General features: G+C 39.4%; 1 protein-coding gene and 1 long non-coding RNA gene across 2 annotated transcripts in view; both read right to left on the bottom strand.

The window, feature by feature from the left end:
• The window catches only part of LOC149091574 (uncharacterized), a 178,946-nt gene that overhangs the window by 41,785 nt on the left and 121,524 nt on the right, over window positions 1-15,637 (bottom strand). The window lies entirely within an intron of this gene.
• Window positions 2,168-15,182, bottom strand: Gip (hydroxypyruvate isomerase-like protein Gip). Its single transcript, XM_089259482.1, has 4 exons — window positions 14,886-15,182; window positions 6,575-6,689; window positions 3,439-3,614; window positions 2,168-2,630 (listed from the first exon to the last, which is right to left on the bottom strand). Exons 1-4 carry the CDS (start codon window positions 15,076-15,078, stop codon window positions 2,323-2,325), a joined length of 792 nt encoding a protein of 263 aa, XP_089115608.1. The 5' UTR covers window positions 15,079-15,182; the 3' UTR covers window positions 2,168-2,322.

Raw genomic sequence — 15,637 nt, 5'->3', positions numbered from 1 at the left:
TTCAGACAATTCTAAGTTGAGGTAGGCAGCCAATGTTCACGTCCCATGCTTACTCACATGCACACACACAAACGCACATGTAAAGGCACATAGGCATACAAATGCTTCTACAAGTGATATCCCACAATTGTGGGCAGCGTCCCCTTCGTAACACAATCATACATACATATGTATGTACATATATAAGATCAACCAAATGCAAATGCTGGGACCTAAAATTGCTACAGGCAGCAAGAGCTACGCACACGCAAACAAATGCTCATAATACATGTGCGTGCACATTCGTCGCGAAAGCATTTTCATCATGAGCACCAACGCTTTTATACCTTTCCCACAAATAATATCGAAAACACATATACATATTTTGTGCGAGCTTGGCAAACGGTTTAAAGAGTTCGGTATACTCTTCACACAGAAGGGAAGGCATGGGCTCTTGCTGCGAAGAAATTTCAATTTTCGTGAGCTGGCAGCTCAGACCTGCTGCGTGTGCTCACATGCATACACACATATACACATTTGAGAGAGCAAAGAGCACCGAGAGAGAGAGAGAGCAAAGGAAACATTGAGCACAGAGGGATCTTTTGTTCAACCATCGACCATCTCGGTCGAGCGCATGAAGCAGAATGATTGTGCTTTCGAATATTTTCGTTGCCTGAACCTAAAAGTGAAGAGCCGAGCAAATACGAAGTTGTGTGGGTCGTAATGTAAAAAAAAAAAGTGTGCAAAACACTTTACACTACGTGTCCGGTCTATGTGTTCTCTGGTTAATGCTATAAGGTTTTCATTCTTTTCCCCAGATTTTGATTGTAAAATATGCTAAATCTAGCTTAAAATAAGCTAAAATGGCAACACTGGTCTCTCATTGTGAGAACTATCGATTGTGAAAACAGTATATACTATCGCTAGTACTATCGAAAATTTATGATACTCCATTTTTAGTAGATATACCAAATTGAGTTCTCTAAGATCAATAGTGTCCAAAATATAGAAGAATTTGAAAAACCACTATATCATCAGGTCTGATTTGATTATTAACCCAGCTTTACTAAATGTTCTCTTCGACTCGGTGAAGCTTACCGGAACGCAAAGGTTCTTGCGAGCGTACTGTGCGATGTGCTCAAGATATGGCGCATTTATCTGCAATGCTTTAAATGGCGTTTGCAGAGTTAACGTTCACTTTTTTAATGTTAGACTATCGATAATCGCAAAATTCTATCGAGGTATCACCGTTTTAGAAAACCATCGATAGTACCAATAGCGAGCGAACCGCCAGGTTCACAGATCCAGAAATTTGTTGGTACGAATCCACAGTCAGCTGAAACTAGCCCAGCTTAGACTCGTGGGGCCCTGCTATAAGAGTTTAGCTAGCATTGCTTGGGTATTTAACTTGAAGAAGGAGGAGTGCTGCGTTATGGTGGCGAGTTCGGAGTGAGTTTGTAGTAGTAGATGACTTGGAGACAGAGCTTTCGCATTTGGTACGGCTTTGTGGCACGAGCGCAGCAGCGCGACTGCAAGACACGCGACGGGGTGAGATGAGAGCCATATCCACCCCGCAACCTGAAATACGGCCACGAGGACTTGGCAGCACAGCCCAAGACTACCCAAACAAGTGCGAAAGTGGACCTTTCGCTTGGATGGCACTACAAGCCTTTGGAGTCTTTGGAGCAGAGGGAGTGGTCAACTGACACATATGGCCTTGATCTAGAAATGATACAGACAATGATGTCAGAGCTGCTGAAATGCATGGCCTTGAAGTGGTACGTGGCCAACAAATGACACTGGACGGCGTGGGCGACGTTTGTGCGCAGCTTCCAGCAGTTTTTCTTGCCCAGAGGCTATCTGAAGACACTGGAGGACGACGTCAAAAGCCGGAGGCAAATTGTAAATGAGAGCTTCAATGTCTACATGGTTGAGATGCAGACTCTCATGCGGCCGCTGCGCTATGGAGCAGACCATGAGATGAAGCAGTCTGCCTGAACTGCGTGCCTACGGCCGCCCATATCAATTCCATAATCTGGTGGAATTGATGCACCTGGCAGATGAGTTCGAGGAGCAAGAGACTATGAATCGAAGCTTCTGCTCTCGTCCTTCCAAAAGGCAATTTATTAAGAAATCTGTTAAATTATTATGTGTTTATACCCTCAAAATTAATAAATATTTAAAATGATTTAATCATTTAGAATGAATATTTTATTTATAGATGTTTCCATAGGAACCTCATCACCTTGAAATAATGCTGTCTGAATATCGTTAATCTATGAATTCCAACAACAGAATTTGAAAGGGGAGAGAGAAATTGGAAGGTTCGTTTATATATTTATATTAAAACTTTAAATTATATTTGGGGATCCAGTTTAAGCCCGCGACAGTTGATGTTTTTGGTTTGTATTCACAACCAATCCAATCATCATATCCAAAGAGCCGTATTGTTTTAAAAATATAGTCATAATCTAGCTCACCAGATGAGCCTGGTTCATCTCGATTGGGTACCTGGGCAATTTGAAAATGACCAATTACATCCCTATATTCTTCTAGGGTCTTAGTAAAGTTTCCACATATATGCTGCAGATGGTAGAGATCTATCATAAGCTTTATATTATTATATTTGAGTTCTTTCAAAACGGTTGAAGCTGCAAATAAAAATGTAATAATACACAAAAAATAAATAAAAAATTTTTAGTCAAGTTACCCGACAAGATCCCTGAGCCCCGGAATGGGTTTTAATAAATAAACTCATAAATAAACTCAGACTCTAGTCGAGACTGCTCGGCTAGGAGATACCCTGAACCCTCCATTTGATATTCTAATCACTCTGCGCAGCTTTTAGGCACACACAAATAAACACGCACGTATTAGAACGCGCTCTGCTAATTGCACAGTAAAAAGAGATGCGCTTCGGCTGCGCTGCAGTGCGGGCAATATTATATATATATATATACAAAACTACTTGTTGAATAATGTAATTTCTTCACATACGATCTTAATGAAACTTTCAGAACTTAATCATAATGTTCAAATTTATGCACATTCTAAAGCACAGGTCTCTAATACTTAAAATACGCCTTTTACAAAGGTGAGGGTTAGGGGGTGAATATAGGGGTGGGGGGTAAATTACAACCAAAACCGAAATTATATAAAATACACATAAGTCTACATTTGAAATTTGTAAGCTCTAGCTCTAAAGGTACAATTAAATAACGAGCAGTCGATACGGCTTTTTGTCATAAACTCTGAGATCGACGCGTTCATACATACGGACGGACGGATGGATAGACAGACAGACAGGGTCAAATCGACTCAACTTGACGTCTTCATCAAGAATATATATACTTTGAGGGGTCACCCTCACCACCTTCTGCCTGTTACATATTTTTAACAAATTGATTGACTGATTTCCCATTTCCAACGGGCTCAGGATATAATAAATAAGCGCAGTACCCTTGACGAAAGAGTCCAGATAATACGCTGGAATGGCATATTTGCTTATCGGTTCAATTACACCAATCATATTATTGACCATTAATATATAGGCGGCTTCTTTTAAATTAGACACATAGGTCGCATAATGTTCGCATTCCAATTTTTTATTTATCACTCCTGCCATCAAATGAATTCTGAAAAAATAAAATAAAATAAAATAAATAAAACAAGTAAAAAGACTCTAGTCGAGACTGCTCGACCCTGAATCTCCTAAATACGCCTTTTACAAAGGTGATGCTGAAGGGGTTGATTAAGGGGATGGGGGGTAAATTACAACAAAAACCGAAATTATATAAAATACACATAAGTCTACATTTGAAATTTGGGAGCTCTAGCTCTAAAGAAGTAGGAAATATAATTTTATAACTAACTTTTGATATGGTTTTTAATTGATAATAAAATATCTGGAGCAGCTGTCGATTTTTAGTGATAAACTCGAGTATCTAGCTCTTATCTCTTTTCGGTGCTATTAAAAATTGAATCATAATCACTACGTACGCCTAAGGCTGACACTTCGTAAAAGTTTGTATTTCGTACATTTGAAGAGCTAAAATCTTCAAATTTTAATAGTTGAGTTACTTCTCTATGAATGAAAAAAATCGAAAAATACTTTGTACTTTTCACATTTTGGTGCGCTAGCGTCTAGATTTTACAGTCACATTACTTATGGCTCGTTCATTACACATTCGTGAATGAGTATAAAGGTATAAAGGTGTTTGTAACTCTGTGAGAACATTACTAGCATTTTTATCTCCCCAGAATATAAAATATAAGTAACAAGAAAGAAAGCTCTAGTCGAGACTGCTCGACTACGAGATCCCCTGAACCCTACAAGCAACTGATATTTCAATAATAGTTAGCACACGCACACGCACACACACACACGCATACAAACAAATACACGCACACACATACACATACAAACAAACACACGCGCACACACACACTCACATACATACATACATACATACACATACATATACAGCCAATTGCGCTTGGGTTGTGCTGCAGTGTTGGCAATATAATGAAAACTTATTTGTTGAATAATTTAATTTCTAGACGTACGATCGTAATGAAACTTTCAGAATGTAATCATAATGTTTAAATGTATGTGTATACCGAAGCACAAGTCTCTAGTATTTGATATACGCATTTTACAAAGATGAGGGTGAGGGGGTGGATTTAGGGGTGGGGGGTAAATTTTAACAAAAACCGAAATTGTATAAAATGCATCTTAATATACATTTTCAATTTGGAGACTCTAGCTTGAAAGATGTAGGAGATATAATTTTATAAGTGATCTTTGATAAGGTTTTTTATGGATAAAAAAGTATCGGAAAGAGTTATCGTTTTTTAGTGATAAACTCCATATGCGCGTGATATATACGGACATTTAAAAAAAAAAAAATTGAAGTCTCTAGCTTTTATATATTCTGAAATCGACACGTTCAAGCATACGGACGGATGGACGGGCGGACGGACGGACAGACAGACGGACAGGGCCAAATCCACTCAGCTCGTCGCCCTGATCAAGAATATATATACTTTGTGGGGTCTGCCACGCCTCCTTCTGCCTGTTGCATACATTTTAACAAAACCATTATACCCTGATTTTCCATTTTCAATGGGTTCAGGGTATAAAAAGAAGGAGACAGTGACAGCAGCAACCTTCACAAAAAAGAAACGGGTATTATGGAAAATGTCAAACAAACCATTTCTACAACCAGCACCAGCACCACCATATCAGCGGCATAAATTCTACAGTTGTATCGATTTTATCGATCAATTTTAAAATTTTATTTCCATCTGCGATACCTTAACGCAGCAAGTTGTGCAATGGGAATTTCCGACGGAATGAAATAATACGCTTGCAATGTTTGATGAATCGACAAAATCACAAAGGTTTACCGACTGCGGAACACTCATTCGCATCCCCGCAGCAATTTAGTAGCTAAGTTTAGCTCTTATACAGTTTTTCATGATTTGCTAATTGCAGCAACTCTCCGATTTTTCACTAGCACGTTCGATTAAATCCATCGCAACCCACTGACAACCTCGTCAGGACCACACTCGATATTAGTGTTAACTAACATTTCACTCAATTAATATTACCACTAACCAGAAAACACATAGACTGTACATGTAGAACAAACATTTCTACAGCTGGAAACTGTTAAATTGGCGGACCACTATTCTTCGTATTTGTTCGGCTCGGTTCGGACAGTTAAAATAATGCACGACAAAAATAGTGCGGTGTGAGCGCTAAGTCGAAATAGTCCCGATACCGTATGAAGCACTGCTCTGTGCCATTTGCCCTAATCTCTCGCTCTCTCAGTCCCTCTCTCTCGCTCTCTATGGTCTCTGAAATCATCACTCAGCAGCGCACCAAATTTAAATTTTTGTTCGCGACGATCCCAGCTCTTTCCTTTTGAATGAAAAGTATACCTAAATCTTAAAAGCGTTCGCCACACGCATACAAACAAAATTTTAGCGTTTTGCTATTTATAGGTGAGAAGGGTATGAAAATGTTTATATGCATTAAAACCAACAGCCTATGCAAGGATAACTGTATGACTTAATCAGAAATTTTTCTCAATAATATAGTATAATATGACATGTATATTTCATATATTGCAAAGCATTCAATAAAATTATAGTGCTTCACGATCATTTTTTTTAGTTGAAAATGAGCGCTGCTCAGATTGATGATTTCAGAGACCATAGAGAGCGAGAGAGAGGGACTAAGAGAGAATAGTAGGACGAATGGCACATAGCTGTGCTTCATACAGAATTGGGACCGTTTCGAATGGGCGCTCACACGCACTGTTTTTTTCTTGCAGTATTTTCACTGCCTTAACGTCCAGCGACTGAGCCAAACAAATACGAAGTATAGTGGTCCGCCAACTTAACAGTTTTCAGCTGTAGAAAACTTTGTTCCTTATGTCTAAGTGTTCTCTGGTTAGTGATATCACCAAATACTATGCATGAACCGAAATATCGATAAGATATTTTATTCGAATAATAATATCATCTCCGACATCTATACATATGTATGTATATGCTTATAAATGTAATATCAATTATTTTTGCTTACTTCTTGCAATTAACCATTTTAGCAAACTCTATTGTTTCATTTAGCTGTTTGTGAAACAATTCTTCTTCTCCAGGAACGCTTGTAGAGCCATATTTTAGGTCATCGTTTGTTTTGTCTGAAATATATATAAGGAATAAATGGATATGAATATGTTAAACATTAATTCATGTACTTATGTATATGCGTATGTACATGTGTCTATTTGGCAATTACAATCACCGTAGCCACCCTTTTTATGAAAAATCATGAACATTATAAAATTTATAATAAAGAGTAAAAAATATCTAGTCGGGACTATTTGACTGCGAGGTCCCCTGAACCAATCGAGAAACTGACATTTCAATAATTCCAATATCCAAATTTTAACAGAAATGGAAATTATATAAAATGATATTTAAATTTTGAAAACATGCTATAGAACACATACACAGAACAAACAACACAACTATTCAACGTAGAAAAGTGAACTCGAATGAATGTCAAGACTTACTACCTTCAAGAGCGAGAATAAATTATACCTAAAACGGAATGAAAAAGTTGCCAAATCATAAAGGTAACAAGTTCCTCGAGTTTTTGCATGCATAAACTACTTCATTTTGCTCGACTCATTTTCGATGCTCTCTTCTTCTACATATATACGCACAAAGAGCATCGGAGAAAAATTTTAAATTGTTTGCGACTATCAGATTGCGACTATTTTGTTTACAGAGCATACCGAACTCTTGCTAAAGTTGGCTTTGCTCAAGAAAAAAGGTGGAAGAATGCCTCTCGAATTACTCTAGTCGCATGATGACATCACTCATTGCTAAATGGCCTGATATGGATGTAGAACAGATTGCTATTTCTGTGACGCTTGCTCACTTGGCCCACGTAGCAGCGATTGACTTTCACATCGAGCTTGCGAAGTAGGAATGAGCTGTAATCCGAACTAAAAGCTTTTACATTCAATAAACGCAAGAAAGCTCCACAAGAAGACTCGGCTCCATTGGATATGAAGCGGCAGAAACTGTCAATAATAAGGTGTTATCACTGTGGAAGAATGGGGCACAAGATCGCTGAGTGTAGAGCTAGATTGCAGCCCAATTTTCCTCCCCGTGTTGCAGAGCGTAATGGCAAGAGCGCATCTGGTCATCATCAACTATCAAAAGTGATTTGCTACAAGTGTGGTGAGGCTGGCCACATTTCAACCTACTGCAGTAAGCCTAAAACGGAAAAGGACAAGGGTGCGCATCAAGAGAAACGAGTGCATCTTTGCGAAGTCGTCGAGCCCAAAGGAGAAATGTTTCATCATGGAGAAACTTTCATAACAACGTTCGACTCTGGGGCGGAATGTTCATTGGTCAAAGAAAAGATAAGTTCTAAGTTAGTTGGTAAACGAATTAATAATGTACTTATGTTAAAGTGTATTGGCAATGGTAGTATTTGTAGTACATTGCAAATACTTAGTAATGTAGGAATTAAAAATGATTGCATTGAGATACTATTCCATATTTTGGGGGATGAAAACTTGAAAAATGATGTGATTGGTCGAGAAATATTGTCTAATGGGTTTCATATCATTATGTCTCCCAGAAAATTTGAAGTTATCAGATCGAAAATTGTAAGCCGTTGCTCAAATTATGATATATTTTTTGAATTGAATACCGATCTCGTTGACGGAGATAACGATACGCTAACCTCCATATTGGAAAAATATTGAAAATCTTTTATTAAAGGGATTCCTTCTTCGAGAACTAATACAGGAGACATGAAAATTAGATTAATAGACCATAGAAAAACTGTGCAAAGAAGACAGTAAAAACTTAGTCCAAATGAAAGAGAGTTGGTACGAGACAAAATTAGAGAGTTACTGGAATGCAAAGTTATCAGACCAAGTTGCTCACCATTTGCAAGTCCTATGATGTTAGTAAACAAAAAAGATGGCTCCCATCGACTGTGCGTCGATTACCGCGAATTAAATGATAATACAGATTAGGATAGATACCCTTTGCCCCTCATGGCAGATCAGATAGCAAGACTTCATGGAAATATTTCACATGTTAAGATATGGCAAGCGGGTATTACCAAATCCCTATGCATGAAGATTCGATCGAGTTTACAGCTTTTGTCACAACTGATGGCCAGTAAGAGTATTTGCACTGACCAGAGAACACATAGACTAGACATGTAGAACAATTTTTTTTACAGCTCGACACTGAGCTAAGTTGACGTACCACTATACTTCGTATTTGCTTGGCTCGGTCTCTGGAGGTTCAAGTAGTGAAAATGCTGCACGACAAAAACAGTGCGCTGTGAGCGCTCAATCGAAATGGTCTTGATTCCGTATGAAGCACAGCTATATGCCATTTGTCCTACTCTCTTTCTCTCAGTCCCTCTCTCTCGCTCTCTATGGTCTCTGAAATCATCACTCTCAGCCGCGAACAAAAATTGAAATCCCAGCTCTTTCCTTTTGAGTGAAGGGTATACCGAAATTTGTAAAGCGTTTGCCACATTCATACAAAATGTTAGTTTTTTCATGATAATTTCTAAAAAGGGTATGAAAGCGTTGATGCTCAAAATGAAAATGTTTCCGCGATGAGCATGCACACACACACTCTCCCTTGCTACATGTACTATGAGCATTGGTATGCCTGTATGCGAATCTCTTGCTGCCTGTAGCAATTTTAAGTCCCCAGCATTTGCATTTGGTTGATCTTATGAAGTGCTCACATACATATATACATATGTATGTATATATGTATACACATTTGATTGTGTGTACGAATGGGATCTGAATCGAACAATTATGGGATATCACTTGTAGAAGTATTTGTATGCCTACGTTTTTTTTTTTTTTATACCCTGAACCCATTGAAAATGGGAAATCAGGGTATAATGTTTTTGTGTAAAAGTATGTAACAGGCAGAAGGAATCATCGCAGACCCCATAAAGTATATATATTCTTGATCAGCACGACGAGCTGAGTCGATATAGCCCTGTCCGTCTGTCCGTCCGTCCGTCTGTCCGTCCGTCCGTATTAACGCCGAGATCTCAGAAGATATAAGAGCTAGAGAGCTGAAATTTTGTGTGCACACTCGTGTATACCATACGCAGTACGAGTTTGCATTATTTTTTCGATAACTCATCCGATAACTTTTTATCGAGAATAATCGAAAAATTGATTTGGTTGTTTGAGCCTCATCGGAGTACTATTTACTGTGTATATACATATGATGAATACAAACATTTTGTAATCAACAGATTTTGAATACCACGCCCCCTTCGCCCCAAATTTATAAAAAACGTATTTCAAGTACTAGAGACTTGTGCTTTGGAATGTACACACATTTTGACCGTAAAATTACGTCCTGAAATTATCATACTATTGCCCAAACTGCAGCGCTGCCCAAGCGCAGTAGCTGCTTACTGCGCAGTTAGCAGAGCGCGGGCGCGAGGGTGGATGCATGAGGGTGGATGCATATGTATGTATGTGTGCGTGCATAAAAGAAGTACTGAATGATAAGAATATCAGCTTGGAGGGTTCAGGGTATCTCCTAGTCGAGCAGTCTCGACTAGAGTCTTCTTATTTGTTTATATTCGTTTATTTAAAAGCTTATTATACTACAAGTTGAAAGAGTTAGCTCGGATAGCGCGCGATGCTTGCGGGACGGCCGTAAAGCATTGATTCGCAAGCACTATGCGCTAACTTAGCCTGGTACAGCTCGTCTTCTTATTCGCTCGACCCTGCACAGCTCCACCATTACTGTGGCCGCGAAGGTTCCCAAGCTTCCTCCGATTCCAACATGGCGTTGACTATGTTGTCCGCTCTGATGGAGCGGCCCAGTGCCTCTTCTAGACGACGCCTCTCCTCCAGGAAACGTCCACATACGAAAAGGATGTGGTTGGCGTCTTCCACGTGCCCTCGCCCGCACCAGGGGCACTCGTCAGTTTTCTCGTGACCAAAACGCTTCAAATAGCTCCGAAAGTATCCATGGCCCGAGAGGATCTGCGTAAGATAGAAGTTAACCTCGCCGTGTTTGCGGTTAACCCATGGTTCGAGCTCTGGGATGAGCTTGTGCGTCCACCACCCTCTGGCTGAGCTATTCCACTTCCTTTGCCATCGTGCAATGCTGTTCGCCCTGGTAGCGTTGTGTCGCACATACGCGAATTCCGCTCCACGGCTTCGGCGACCAGGTACTCCAGTGGCACCATAGTCCTGAAAGCGCAGCTGACTCTGATTGCGCTCAGTCTGTAAATCGCGCAAATGTCCCGGCTGTAGCTCGGCGTTACTATCGCTCTTGACCATATTGGCGCAGCATAGAGGATGACAGACCTAATGACGCTCATTAGAAGAAGACGTCGTTGCTGTTTAGGTCCCCACGTGTTAAGCATAATTCTTGATAGAGCTCTGCAAGAAACAGCTGCCTTTTTATGCACATATTCTAAGTGATCGTCAGCAAAGCCTGCTGGAAGTTCCAGCGCAGTACGCCGTCGTACATGATATTCCATAGGAGAGGCCCCAGCACTGGGCCTTGGGATACTCCATCTGACACTGTATGAGTTTGGGGACCCTCACTCGTATTGTATACCAGTGTTCTTCCTCCATCTGGATCCTTGGATGGCGGAAGTTGCCAGGCCAACAACTTTTTCTAGAGCATCCGTTGTTGACCGGGCCTTCCGGAATCCAAATTGATTTGGTGATAGGCCTCCGGCGCTAGCAATATCAGTCTCCAGTCTCCAGCAGATCAATTTCTCAAACACCTTTCCTATGGTGTCTAAGAGGCACATCGGTCTGTATGAAGATGGTTCGTCTGGTGGCTTACCAGCCTTGGGTAGCAATACCTGGTTCTGGGTCTTCCATTTTGTAGGGAACATCTCTTGAAGTAAGCATTCATTGAAAAATTCGGCGAACATACTAGGGTGCAGGGCGAGGGCTAGCTTTAGCGCACGATTTGGGACCCCGTCCGGCCCTGAAGCTGTGTTGGTTCTAAGACCTCTGAGAGCTACGAAGATTTCTTCGTCTGTAACTAAAACAATTTCAGTGCTCGTTGAGCAGACTCGGACTCCGGGGCATGAATGGAGCTTAATCTTTCTGGAAAGAGCGTTTCCACAATCGATTTAAGCTCCAGACGACCCGTCGGCTGCAGCTGTTTACCTGCGTATAGTCTTTTAACTACTGTCTTATATGTCCTGCCCCAAGGTTCATATTCGGCTGAGTCGCACAACTCTAGAAAGCATTCTCTTTTGCTTGCTCGAATGGCCTTCTTCAACTGTCTTCTAGCTGCCTGGTAAGCTAATTGTAGACCTATCGCGAGCCCGTTGGCAGCTTCTTCTCGCCTTGATGCATTTGCAACGAATGTCACCTATTTGTGCATTCCACCAATACGTAGGCTCTTGTTGTCACGTGAACTTCTTGCGGCGTAGCATGCTGCTATTGCAGGCACTCTGTATTTGGGCCACCATTTGGCATGTTCTGGCCTCAGCATTACCAATTGTGCCCAGAGACTGAATGGTCTCTGAAAAAGCCGCGGGATCAAAAGTATCCAGCCGATACGATTTCCTCCACAAGGTTGACGACCTGGCAGGTGGCTCACCTATTGTGAACAGAAGTGCCGTATGATCGCTGCCCGTATAGCTATCGCAGTGGCTCCATGTTGCTTCCCGAACAAGGGATGAAGTGACAAAAGTAATGTAAATTACAGATCCGTATCCAGCCCGACTGAAGGTGAACTCATGGCCAGTGTTGAGCAGTGCAACATCTAGTGTCGAAAATCTTCAGTAGGATACGGCCTCTGACATTTGTTGTGTGGCTACCCCATTCTAACGCCCATGAGTTAAAATCTCCTGCTATAATGGCCTTCTGACCCCTAGCATCCTCGGCATCATTGTATGCCTATGTGCTTTTACATGTGAGTGTGTGTATGCGTGCCTGTGTGTATGCATGGGACGTGAACTTTGGCTGCCTACCTCAACTAAAAATTGTCTGAATGATTTTGGGTTCGAATTGAAGAGGCGCGCTTATATGTATGTACGTATTTATATAAGTAGCTGATTAACTAAAGTGACAAGTGCATATGCCAATTCTTTTTAGAAGTTTCCTTTTTATTGGCGTGCACCTGTATATGTATGTAAATATATGAACAGGTACTAGGGATCGAAAATCGCATCCCATTTTGTATACTGAGCTTAATAAGGTAAAAAACTTTTTTTTTTAATTCCTTCTGATAGCGAACCCACGATCATTAAAATTAAATCCAGGTGCTTAAATATAAGCGCGAGTTACCCGCCAGTAAAAATACTATACACATACACATATGTATGAGTTATTCGCCGGTCACAGTGCCACAAAGTATTGGTGTGTTGTTCTCTGATGAGAGCAAGTTCGACATATTTCGGTCAGACGGGAGCCAAACGGTTTGTAGAAAGCCAAATACAGCATAAAAACAATGTTACTCGAACAGTTAAGCATGGTGGTGGTGGGGTGATGGTTTGGGGTTGTATGTCTGCTGCAGGTGTGGGCTAGTTGGTGTTTGTAGAAGGAATAATGGATAAGCAGATTTAACTAAATATTTTAAAAGAAAACCTTAAAAAAAAGTGCAGAAAAGCTACAATTAGCAAGCTCGTTCACATTTCAGCACGACAACGACCCCAAGCATTCTGCCCACATAGTAAAAATGGCATAAAATTAGTGAAGATGTCACTACAAAATTAATTAATTCAATGCCAAACCGCTTATCAGCGGTTATTAAAGCTAAAGGGTTACATACCAAATATTAATTTTAGTTGTAGACCATTTTTTCCAAAAAATTTCTATATTTCTTAAGTTATTTTTTTTAGGTGTGCTAATAATTTTGTTCAGCAAAATTTAGGTTTTGTTTTTGTTATTTAATTTTTTTTTTAAATGTACGATGAAGTTTTTTGCAATATTTTTTATACTCATTCACGAAGTGAATTAGTATATTGGTTTTGTGCAATGTCCGTCTTGCTGTCCGTCCGTCTGTCCGTCTGTCCGTATGTCCGTATGAACGCAGTTCATTTCGCCGCTATTGAAGCTAGAGACTTTAAATTTTGAACACATACTCGTGTATAGCTCTGATTTATAAAGTGTTAAAATTTTCCCGATCCGCCCACTAGGGGCGTGGCGAATCGGAAAATGCATTTTCCGATATACCAGAAATCATGTTAGTTGAAGAGCTAGAAAGTTGAAGTTTGGTATGTAGATCCGCGTTGACCCCCTAAGTCCAAAAAGCTATGGTGGATATATCTACGCCTACTGTGGGCGTGGCAAATCGGACCTGAAGATATAGTAATTTTTCAAATTTGGCTATATTTTATGCACTATTGATGACTTGTAATTTGGTATATATACGCGAGTTGACCACCCAAGTCCAAAAAGCTATGGTGGATATATGTCCGCCCAAAGGGGGCGTGGCTACCGCAAAACTTTATATCTCCTACAGTTTAAGAGCTAGAAGCTTTAAATTTGGATAGTTGAGTTACTGGTAACCTCCTCTATCGATGCCAAAAAAATAATGTGGCGTGGCATATCGAAAAATACCCTGTAATTTTCACATTTTTTGAGCGTAAGCATTCAAATTTTGCATTTTCGTTACCGTTAGCTCTTTCTAAGAACTGGTCAAAAATTAGGTGTCTACGGCCACTAGGAGCGTGGCAATCGGCATTTGTAGTATCAAATTGCGACATTTATATGCTTGAGCTATCTATGTATGTACATGTATATACAAATAGGCTTAATAGGCATTGATAACACGGAAGGAAACATTTTTATAAAATTTAAAAATAATATAACTGGCGATGCCTCTATCACCCACGCTATCGCTTTGCTTTACAAACTGGTAGCTAAAATACAATAAGCTAATAACAGAGCGTCATCTGACAAAACTACAATAACAGCTAGAAAATCCAGAAATCAATCGCAATTCTTAGAATGCTAAAAAGCGCGCTTTTGTAATGTAAGCAAACGCTAAAGAATCTGCAGTATTTCGCAGTCGGTAGCGCCCGACTGATACGTTCTTAATTGTTTTTGTATAACTTACTAAATACTTTATTCTACTTAGTTCATTTTTGTTTCATCAAAAAAACGTTTCAACATACTTGAAAAATTTCTATAAAGTTTAAAAACCTTGCTGTGCTAATAATTTAGTTTGTCACTGTATGTACATATGTACATACGTATGTACATACACGCCAGCAATAAGAACATTGACTTAAAGTACACAGGTGAATTTAAGTACATATGTATGTATGTATACACACATGTACATACATATGTATGTATGCATGTACTTAGTGTGCTTGTATTTGGACTTACCAAGTGATATATTTATTAGGCTAATTGATATCCCAGTTTCTTTGATTACTTGTGCTACATCAAGAAGTTCTCCAACAGGATATGGTATTTCTACTGCTCGAAAGCCATACTGGTATGCCAACTTAATTCTTTCTGATATAGTTGATGCAGTTTCAGTAAAAAGGAAGTTTAAATTTGCCGAAAACTTCAACATCGTACCGCTTAGTAAAAACTAATAATTTTAATAACTCTTCGCAATATAACCTTTTGCAAAGTCAGATATTAGTAATCACGTGCTTAATAGGCACTGCTTATGCATATATGTACATATGTATGTATATATTTCTATGAATAAATACACAGATGCATACGTACATTCATACATATGTAGTACATGTATCTGTATATGTATATATGTACATACATGTATATACATATGCATAATATAACACAAATAATAAACATACATATACAAAAGTGTGTGTACTACATGTGTGTACATAGTATGTGTTAAAATAGTGTTATCTCTACGAAATCCCAATAGAAACGTGAAAGCTGCCAAATATACATACATACATACATACATATGTATGTACATACTTCTAAAAGTAAAGTAAATTAGACCAGGGTTGGCTATATTATGATAATTTAAAAAACTGTACTACCTTATTTATCTACGATGATTTTCTCAAGAAAATTGTTTACTTGTCTCGACAGAAATTTCTTAAGTTTGCATTTGGAGTCGCATTTCGTCAAATTAATGATTTTTTTGC

Source organism: Drosophila navojoa, chromosome 4 (assembly GCF_054131105.1).
Source record: "Drosophila navojoa isolate 15081-1374.11 chromosome 4, UAZ_NAV_1.0, whole genome shotgun sequence".
In the NCBI taxonomy this organism is placed as follows: domain Eukaryota; kingdom Metazoa; phylum Arthropoda; class Insecta; order Diptera; family Drosophilidae; genus Drosophila; species Drosophila navojoa.
This window is presented reverse-complemented; position numbering and strand designations above follow the sequence as displayed.

Excerpts from the sequence above, each read along its gene's own strand:
- Gip (XM_089259482.1), bottom strand. The coding sequence starts at position 15,078 with ATGTTGAAGTTTTCGGCAAATTTAAACTTCCTTTTTACTGAAACTGCA. Across the intron at positions 6,690-14,885 it reads CCTAATAAATATATCACTTG|ACAAAACAAACGATGACCTA; the intron begins GTAAGTCCAAAT and ends TATATATTTCAG. Across the intron at positions 2,631-3,438 it reads TCTGGACTCTTTCGTCAAGG|CTTCAACCGTTTTGAAAGAA; the intron begins GTACTGCGCTTA and ends TTTTATTTGCAG.